Source organism: Monopterus albus, unplaced genomic scaffold (assembly GCF_001952655.1).
Source record: "Monopterus albus unplaced genomic scaffold, M_albus_1.0 scaffold205.1, whole genome shotgun sequence".
NCBI classification, from domain to species: domain Eukaryota; kingdom Metazoa; phylum Chordata; class Actinopteri; order Synbranchiformes; family Synbranchidae; genus Monopterus; species Monopterus albus.
The window spans coordinates 497,718-508,334 of record NW_018128085.1 but is presented as its reverse complement, the minus strand read 5'-3'; the positions used below and the strand labels follow the sequence as shown (position 1 = coordinate 508,334).

At 39.5% G+C, this 10,617-nt stretch overlaps 1 protein-coding gene across 1 annotated transcript in view; it reads right to left on the bottom strand.

The window, feature by feature from the left end:
* LOC109970681 (complexin-1) overlaps window positions 1-9,862 on the bottom strand; it is an 11,461-nt gene extending 1,599 nt beyond the window's left edge. The window contains 5 exon segments of the mRNA XM_074527673.1: window position 1; window positions 3-16; window positions 1,201-1,379; window positions 8,081-8,165; window positions 9,663-9,862. The exon segment at window position 1 is cut by the window's left edge and continues 171 nt beyond it. Coding sequence (XP_074383774.1) covers window position 1; window positions 3-16; window positions 1,201-1,379; window positions 8,081-8,111 — 225 coding nt within the window. The 5' untranslated portion in view covers window positions 8,112-8,165; window positions 9,663-9,862.
* Between the last annotated feature and the right edge of the window lie 755 nt (window positions 9,863-10,617).

The window sequence follows — 10,617 nt, the reverse complement described above, 5'->3', positions numbered from 1 at the left end:
GTTTTTTCAAGCCATACTGGTGGTCAAGCACAGAAATAGAAATATTGGGGAGTTAGAAGAGTAAAGAATATTAAAAAAATTATAATAAAAAGCACCACAGTTTCAGGACTCCACATTACAGTAACAAATTTCATTAGCATTATTATTTTAATGTGAAATTGTTACTTGATACTATTGGTTTTTCAGGGCTCTGGACTGTGAGGTGATTTTGGTGTTGTGGCCGCTCTGGGTATTGTGATTTCCAGGATCATTACATGACTCTATGGCTCTGAATGTGGACACACACTGCATTCACCAAAAGAAAAGGAAACGGGAGGATCTTATTTTGCATTTGTGACTATTCCATAGGGATGGAACGATGTGCTTTTTTTCTCGATACATTTGATGCACGATATGTTGTGTGTGATTCGATTCAATCATGACACAATTAAAAATTCAATGACAGCAATGTATGACTAGCTTTAGAATACTTGTACTTTATTCTTCTTTTTTTCCTTTTCTAGCACAGATTACATTCTTTAAAGAACAACCAGATATATTGACTTATGTTCATTTAGGCTATTTATTTACAAAAAATATTAAGTCGCTGGTGTAAAATGCCAAAGACGTCCAAGGAGGCTTTTGAAGCTCAGTGAGCAACACCACTGAATGACTAGCAGCCATCTCTATACAAACACTCTCTCTGTTCTGTTGTTTCTACCTAAAGATTAAAATGGATTCCTATTAGTTATGGCTCATCCTTTTCTACTGCTTTTTTTATTTCTCTCATTCCTGTACCTGTACAGCCAATGCTCCACTGATCTGCTTTATAATCTCAGAAAAAGTTTCAAATAACATAAAAGTGAACAAAAATAGTGTTATAATGTCTATTTAAAACAAGTCCATTATAAATAGTTTTGATGGCATGCAGCCAAGATGTGAAGCCTTTAGAAGCCGCAATCAAAAGACTGACAGCATCCAAAATCATCAAAATGGCTCAAGTAGATGCGACAAAGTTGTAAAAGCATACGTAGAAATAAGATCTGATTGTATGAGATAATGAAATGTTCCTTTTGTTTTCTTTCTGTCCAGTTTATTTTTCATATTTCTGTTAGCACTTCTTTCTATTGGTGGCTGCTCTCCAGAGGATGAGAGACTGAGTTACTGCGTGTGGGGTATTGGCGTGGTATTTCATTTAGTGTATTATCTTTGTCATCCTACCTTATCTCTGATGCCTTGCCTCATCATTTCCCTCTCAGCCTCCATCTTGGCATATTTGGCCTTCCTCTCCTCCTCCTGTTGCCTCAGCGCTTCCTGACGCTCCTCCTCTTTCTTTGCTGCATCGGGGTCATCCTCCTTCTCCTCCCCTCCCAGCATTTTGCCCACATCAGGAGGACCCCCTGAGAAAAAGAGACAGACAGAAAGAGATGTAAACAATGACAGCCTCTAGGCTTGAGTTGTCAAGCTATCAGACTGTTCTGTCAGACTCAGTGAATTAAAGAAGTAGCTACAGAGGCTGAAGGCAGACAGACACATAATAAGCAGATAAACAGACTCCTAGCACTGACAAAGATGTGAATATACAAACATCTGCTAAAATGTTAAAAGTATGGTGATACTTTGCATCACTATCCAGTGCTGTTTGATGCCAGGTTTCATACAGTAACTTTGTACATTTTTTTCCTGCAAAGTCACTTTAAGTTTCATTGTTTTCCACAAGACAATTCTTTTTGGGGTGGAAAAACCATTTGAGACCATGAGGAGATACTTTTCCTTTTAGGGTATTTTCAGGATAAGTGTTATAGATAATGGATGGATGGTCACTCCAAATTTCTCTATATAGGGCAGCCCTGCCGCTCTAGGAAGTGTATTTTTTCCATATTTTAAATATTTATTTTAGTGTTACAGTATATATTTCAGTAAAGCTAGTCTCCATACATGGTTTTAATTCCAGAAATATGAGACATTTTCTTTATTTAAGTGGCCTTTGTCCTAAAAATAGTGCCCTCTAAGAATACCAACTCTATAATCTACCTTTTAAAACTGTCACCATTAGTTTGAACCGAATGCAAACCCCTCCTAGAGTCATTAAAATTTCCAGAAACTGATGATAGGACAGTGGTAGCTATAGCCCCAATTGTTTCCAATCTCAAATACAGGGGCCAGTGGAAGTCAGCAGCATTGTTAGGTGGCCCTGTAGCTTTAGTAACGTTTCTGTTGTCCCCACTGCCATGATATCAGAAGGAGGAACAGACTGTGTTTATGCATCAGTCTCTTTGTGTATCATTTTAAATGTTCACATCAAGCAATATACACTGTTTCCAAAATCCTCCTCTTAGAAAGACACAGATAGAAAATCTGAATAATGACTTTCTGTATAATCGGTAATGATGCAACACAAGAAGGGAGAACAGTAAGAAATGTGATATATACCATATCACCAAGCATCAGCTGGAAAGAGAAAGATGAAGAATAAAGCCAGTGGTCTGAAAGCTTTTCGCTGACTGGAGTAGACAAGCAGAGAGGCAAAGGGGGAAGAAACAGTTGTGCCAGTACACTGCTGAAAACAAGATCTACAAAACGACATATTTAGGGAAACAAGCATGTGGAGAGGGAGAGAATCTGTCAGACAGGAGTGAGTCCAATTAACTGAGCTGTTCCAGTTAGTGGGATTACCCAACAGTCTGTGTGGGACCAGAGCAACGGGGGAAGAGTGTGACAGCTGAAACAAAAGAGAAGAGGGAAAGGAGCAATGAGAAGAAAGTGACAAAGTGAAGGAAGGGGTAAAGAAATTAGGTATAAAAAAGTAATGAAGAAAAATGAAAAGGAAAGTAAAAAGGGACAAGCAGGAGAAGGAGGGAAGAGCTGAGAGGTAGACGAGGGGCCGCGAGAGACAAAGCAAGCAGCGGGAAAGTAAGACAGCGTACATTTTCAGTCTGCAGCTGCCCACGGTATTATCAGTGTTTTTGACTCATCAGCATAATAAAAACAAACTGTAGCAAAATGCAGAAAGATAAAAACAGGAAAGATGGAGGAGAAGAAAGCATGACGAATTGGGATGAGTGCAGCAATGAAGGAGAAAAGGAAGTGGAAAACATCAGAAACTGCAGTTTATAGAGAGAGAATGAAAGGTTTTTCAAGCAGTGATACAGCTTTAGTTTCTTAGATCGTAGAGGCTACTGGTGTTAATTTTGCTTAAAGGTGTATTTTCTATACAAGAACTAAAGAAGGTAAGAAAAACACCTGTTTAATCCAAATTAGGTGTCCAGTACTCTTACAACAACTATTTTAAAGAAATAAACCCATTGTATAAGCAATTATAGGTAATGGATAATGTACACTGGTGTTGAAAGCTATATGGGAAAGTTTATACCACTTTCATGTCATGTGTAAATATGACGTTGGAACCAAACAGTTGATTAGCTTAGCTTAGCACAGAGATCGGAAGCAGATGGAAACAACTTTGTCCAACATAACAAAATGATCATCAATATATAGAATGATTTTTTCACCTTGTTCAAAATTATTTTAGTTGCTGTAATGTGCTTTTGCTTAAAATAATAATAATCATTAATAGCTAAAATAATATTTTATTTTACATTACAAGCAAAAAAACGATCTCAGTTTAATATCAGTACTGATGCTTGAGTAGCTGTAATAAGGAATCCAAGTGATAGTCTAAATGGCTGAGCAAGGACGCCCACCTACAGAAACTCACAGAGCTCCAGTGTACACCACCTCTGTGAGGTTATAATTATTCACCAGCACCAAAGATGGAAACTGAATTTTTTTAAAAATAGAAAAGAAAAAGCATCAATCACATTAATGAGACACTTGGATTTTACTACAGACAAAGACAGAAATTAGAAATAAATTCAGAGAGAAAGTATAAAATCCGAAGTGGCTGTTGCTGCATCAGCATCTGATGAACAGCAGCTGACATAACAATATCTGGCCGACCGTAACACTCTGTCTTACAAGTGTGTGCATGTGTGACAGTGAGGAAGACAGTGAGAAATCAAGCGACAGTGTATATGTGTCCCTATATACTCATGTGGATAGAAACAATTGCTTAGTTTCATTTTGGGCATAAAAAATGGTGGAGCAGTTACTTTTGAATTCATGTGCACAGTATGTGCTCAAATGTATATACGTACATGTGTGGATCCAACACCAAGCACGATTGAAGATCAGCTTATGAGCCCAGGACAGGAATATCTCCAAGAGTCCATGTAAACACTGCTATTGAATCCCATAAGTGGAGCAATGACTAATGATCATCTAAGCATCATTGTCAAATAGTTTCCTTAGCAGAAACGGCCCTCTAGTACCTCTTCTAACTACACCGTGCCAAATCAAAACTCTGTCTGGTTTCACAAAATCTTATTAGCACATTCAGATTGTCTTTGTTCAAATATAGAAAAGAGGATCCTGTGAGACAAAGCCCTGAGTTATATTGAGCTATGATCCCAGCTCCTGCTTTGTGAGCCATTCGTGAGAGATACAGCAGTGTCCTTTTAAACCAGAACGATTCTGTTAACCTCTCGTGCATTGCACAAACTGTGTTGAGCCATGTTCGGGTGCTTTTGATTCTTTGCACTTTAGTCCTGCATGCTATGTATGGTTGCTGTATTGTAGAAATGACATTCATTATATAAGCTAATAAAGGCCTGTAATGGAAAGCTGACAGGTTGGCCTTTAGCCTTGTTTTATTGTTTTTGTGTAATCCACATTCCAATAGATGAATCAACATCAGTAAAAGACAAAGTGGCACTTTGTAGAGAAATTCTCCATCATGCAAAGTGAAAGTCAGGTTACAAGTAATGTATACAGTACTGGTGAAGCACTGCAATGCAGTGCTGTAAGGGTACCGCTGGTTATCCTGATGCAAGATTTCCTATGTGAATAAAAGACACAAAATCAAGGTCAAGGCCCTTTATCACCTGCTAAACTCTACTTTTCCAGTGGCAGTAACCCCTTTCTTATTTTACCAATGGAGGTAAACTTGGACATTCCTTCCTGACTTGCATAAAAATCATCTATCTATCTAATCCTTTTCCTTCTGACATTTCTTTGCTAAAGCTTTGTTAAATCTAAAGTCTTGAGGCAAAGCGAGAAAGAAGACTAACCTTGGCTAACTCTCCCAGGGCTTGAGCCTCAGTCAACATCAGATAAACGGTGCTTATCTACTCTCTTCCCAATGAAGGTTTTCAGGCAAATCCCTAAATCCAAAGTGTGGTGGGAAAAAGGATGAGTAAAAATTGAGGACTGACCTAGAGTACAGAAACTATTGTCTCAACAGACAACAACTGTAGCAGGGGAGATTTGGTAGAAAAGGAAGAGAAAGTTCATTATTCACTCATTGCTGGTGGCTATGTTTTCAGAAAAACTCAATGAGACGGCTTTAATTTTCACATTTGTGTTCACATTTCTTTTGAACTCCATTGTCTGCCATAATGCAACAGCGCCACCTTCCTGTTGGTGTTGTAAATGAACCCAACACGTAGTATCTTACCAAACTGGACACAGTGCTACATACAGGTAAAATTCTGTGCAAGAAATTTAAGAGTAGTTAAAGTTTGCCATAATGTCTATACTCTTGCACATTGTCTCCACTATGGCTAACCCTACACACATTTGTTAATGACACAAAAAAGTAAAAGTTAAATGCTTGTTGAATTTCTAAATTAAACTTTACTACTGAGTTACTGGGTGCACGGCTGACTTTTCTGCTGATACACTCCTGGTTTGACGGCTGCCTGAGGCCTTCAGAGTCTGACTGAGCTCCATCCCTTGGGACTATTGTCTACCTCACTTAACAGCCGCCTTATTCTGTCAAGCCTATGCTTCAACTTTTGGCAGTTGGGAAGTGCCGAGTCAGCCCTAATGCACTCAAGAGCAAAAGAAAGGCAATGTGTAAGGAAGCCTTGGTGGTTCCAGATTCTAAGGCTGGTATAGTTTGTGAGAGCTTCTTTCATGGCTCCAAAATAGCAACAGCGCTTATCTGATTAATAATATTACTGGGTGTTTATTGGTTGATTGGTTTATTGGACACCCCATTAGCTTCTAACCAAAGAAGCTAGTCTTCTTGGGGTCCAGTTAAAACATATTACAACACAAATTACAAAAATAAATGAAAACATTAGCTTCACAATTAAAACATCCATTCAGTACTAATTTCAAAATAATTATTCAATCGGGTGTAGTATGAAGTGTAGATTAATTATCTTTGTTCCCGGGATGAGAATTTGCAGGAGCCTGGGAGCTCCAGCGGTACCATACAGACTAAAGCTATTGTGTATTTAAATGTCAAAACGTCTTCTGCTTCCTATACAAGTGCTGTACAATATTAGTTAGTTGTTACATAAAACAAGCATTGGTTGCATCTGCAGTAATCAGTGTAGATCCCCCAGCTGTTTAGGTGTGTTTTACAAAAGGCCAGTGTGTGTGATACTGCTGCCTGTGCATGTTGTTCGGGACTTTTAAAGAACACAGTATTTTTTTATGTTGAGATGTAAGAGCACATACATTTTCATATAATGACAGAAATTAATTCCTGCAAGACAGACAGGGATCTCTGATAATGCAGTTTAATTGATTAAGGAATATTTCACTTATACTGATGTATTGATCAGCAGGCTTTCACTGCTAGGTTGATTGATTTCCACTCTTACTGGCTTTTTTCATTATCTGATTTGGTCCCCACACAAGAAGCTTTAGTGATCCAAAGCAGTGTCAGCATTTTTGCTGATTTCTGTGAAAGGAGGTCAGTTTCCACACCTTCTATAATACAGTACATGCAGATACACTGATTGATCACCCTGTGAGGCATCGCTGTCAGTGATCAGTTTTAGAGTGCACAAGCCTGAACATTATCAGATTTTCTCTTCTTTGAATCTTTTCTCACAATCAAATTTTTCTGTTATGCACAAAAATCTACAGTCTAAGGTAGGCATGTGCAGCCTCCACAATTTATCTTGCTTGAAGATGCCGTATACACATACAATCTGTTCTGTACAGTACCTATACAACACCTCTCCAGCATAGGTACAGCACAGACATGTACAGACAGAGGCAAGCACCCACGCTGTTAAAATTGTTCCCAAAGTCCACAGGCGGCTTATGCAGAGTAAAGCCGGCATCCAATGCAGTGCAGCTGATTTATGAATTCATAGCGCAGCACGAGGCACAGCAGCTACGGCGAGCAAGGCAGCACTTGCATCCTCTGCATCCAAATGAGGAGGCAGGACTTTGCTTTAACTTCACGTCCCAGCTGTAACCACCTGCAGTAACTCAACAACAGCTCAGCATTGTGGTCACAATTGACCCGGTATGTGTGTGCTGCTGCTGCTGCTGCAATATAACTAATATTCCCCTTGAAGCTATAGCTGACAAAGAGGATGAATTACAGGACTATAATGAGGACTAATTAGGGAGCAAATAATAGCTAAGGTAATAGTTTAAAGGCTAGTACCTGAAGGCTTTAAAGGACAAGAGGCTTATGAAAAAAAAGTTGTTATAATTCTTGGCAAAATAGCCCTTCCTTATCTCCCATGTGTCAAACGGTGCCAACAGGCGGCTTGAAAAGCATAATCTATTTGGTTAATAATGTCATATGAAAATCTCATAACTCACTACCTGTTATCACGACATTGTGAGGGGAAAACAAATGGGAGAAAATTCAGCTTTCCTTGTCTTCATAAACTCAAAAGTGCATGAAAATCATCTGGGGCAAATACACTATAAGGAAATCACAAGTCCCAAAGACATTTTTTATAAAAGTACACAAGTAGAACAACAATCCATAAACAGGTTTCTATAATCCTGATCACTGCATCGACATGGACTTGGTTAAAACAATGTCATGTTTTTTAATAAGTCATGTCCTGACAGGTTTTAAAGAGACAGATATAGAGAGAAAGACAAACTGAATACTGGATGCATAGTTGGAAATTTGGTGTGGGATAGATGACTACAGCCAAGTGTCCCGATAACTAGCAGCCCCGTATCAGTACTGTGCTGCTGCCACTGCTGAACATCCCTTTAAATCCTTTACACTGCAGTGCTGTTAAATCAACCCCCAGCCCGGCAGACTACTAACCTCCGAGCGCAGCTTTCATTACATAATTCATGACGAAGCAGTTCTGTGTTCTCTCCCCTCAGTGGTCACGTTATCAGGGGCAGACCTGCAGCCAGGGGACAGAAAACACAAGCTGTGAGTGCACGAATCACGCCATTAGGACAAGCAGTTTTACTCCATTGGGCTTCATATAAAAGAGTGTGATGGGATGTGGGCGGATGCTGATGGTGATGACGTTCAATGCGGACAAGAAACAATCACCAGATGAGATCCTTGCTTGGAAAAAGACCATCGAAACCACCAAAAAAACCTCTTCTTTTAAAATAATTGCAGTATCTTCATATTTATATATAAATAAAACCACTTAAATTCTATTCCCAGTATAAACTTGCACCTTAAACAGCCTCCAACTCTATTCCAAGGAACAACAAAGGTGACAAAACTGGGTTAAGATGGCTTTACGATCCATGTTGTGATTTTTTTGAGGCACCTGCACCCTCGATTTACACCCACACTCCATCTTGTGTGGATTTATACTTGCGTTGGCTGGCTGCCTCTGATGTATTCTCATGTACATAAATCACAGAACTGTGTGTGTGTGTGTGTGTGTGTGTGTGTGTGTGTGTGTGTGTGTGTGTGTGTGTGTGTGTGTGTGTGTGTGTGTGTGTGTGTGTGTGTGTGTGTGTGTAGGGTGGAATGGAGGAGCAGGGGTGGTGGTTTAAAGACAGGGTTAAGTTGTACTTGGAACTTAGAGGGTTCACAATCTGCAAGTGTTACAGAACAAGACAAAGGGGACTTTTTAAAGATGCTCTGCTAAACTATTTCTGAGTTTATATGAGGCATTATGACACTTTCCTCATATGCTACATTATAAAAATCATGTTATATCTCTCTGTGACTCAGGGATGCTCAGTGGTGTATTTATAATAACTTTATAAGGAAACTGAGTGTTGCTGCTGTGTCAGTCTGAGCTGCTCAAATGGAACTTTACAGTTCTTACAGTACTTTCTGGCAATTTGAACATACACTATAATATTATTACATTCCTAGGATGTTTCTATGGAAGTTTCAGCCGAGTTTATGCGCCTTTACTGCACATTATGATTCTTGAAAATTTCTTTTGCAACAACCCCACGGGTAGTTCTGCTGCATTTCAACCAGCATTACTCTGCCACCGTATGTGCAGACAAACAGAAACAAAAATCGTCCTGAAAACTTGCTGCACTATGCGAAAAACTTGCTCTTTCGTCCCTGGATCATTTTAGTTCGCCCAAAGTCGAATCTGCACCAGCTGCATTTTAAAATCATCTCATGGACCCTTCCTCTTCATCCTCATCATCCGCAGCAGTATCGTCTTGTCCTCACAGGAGCCCTTACAGTACGCTCCTGATTCGGTGCAGTCGGCACAATTATAGTTTCGTGCTGTACTGTGTGTACTCTTTTTCATTTAAGCCTGCAGGCACACATTCTGTACTGTGCTTTATGGGCTATGCACAGTCGGTCGCATCTGGAAGCATCAGCATCCTTCGCCAAATGTAGGCTACGGTCCTACAGTATCACCATACTGTCCCGTACAGTCAAACCACACACCAGCATCGTTTACCTTGTTGCGATCTTCTTCCAAGTCTTTATTTCTCCGAAAAAGCGTCGTCGCAGTGTTACAAGTCCTTTTACACGTTCAGCGGGGTGAGAGTAAACCCAAGTTATGCGACTGTGCCTGTATCTGGAGGCTCTCAGTTTGCAGAAATGTGTCAAAGTCTCAGGCTGCAGCGATGGAGGAAGAGTCTGCTCCTGCAGGACGACATCAGAGCATGCAGGGGGGCGGGGGGGGTACTGGATGTAACACCACTTAGGTGACGGTTTTATTTATTTATTTCAAAAGTAGTTGTCAAATTTGTAATTAAAATAAAATCAGCATTTTAATAATATCTACCTTTGTGTCCCCACAGTTCTTAATCCATTAGTTCTTCGTTAGCCTCCAAGTTACTTTTTGTTGTTTAAAAAAGATCTTTTCAGTCATTTCAGTTCATCTGGGGGGGTGCTTCAATATTTGTACCAAATTTCAAGGCAATCCATCAGGGGAAGATCTAGAAAATTTTGGACAGGGTGGCCAGACTGGGGCACAGACTCAGAGAGGGGTGGCACATTTGAAATATATATTAAAAGCTTTAAAAAAATCAAACCCCAGTTCTATGAAATAACAAACCATGCATTAATCAAATTGAATCAAATTGTTTATTTTGTGGAATAATAAGACCCAAGGTGCTTTCTTTAGCCGACTTTAGCTGTGCTGACATTGCTGCTGCACAGGGGGGTTGAACACTCAAGGTTTCAAATCAGGTTTTTAAGATATATAAAAACCTTTATATTAAATCTTCAGCTGCCATCACCTGTTGTTAATCATTCTGAAAAGAGAAATAAGAGAAAAGAAAGGTGAACACAGAATTATTGGCCTCAGCTATATGATTCTGGTTCTGTATTACATGTACACACATTTTGGTTTCCTTCATTTTGTTTAATGACCACATACAGTAATAAACCAATTAAACTGGTGGTTG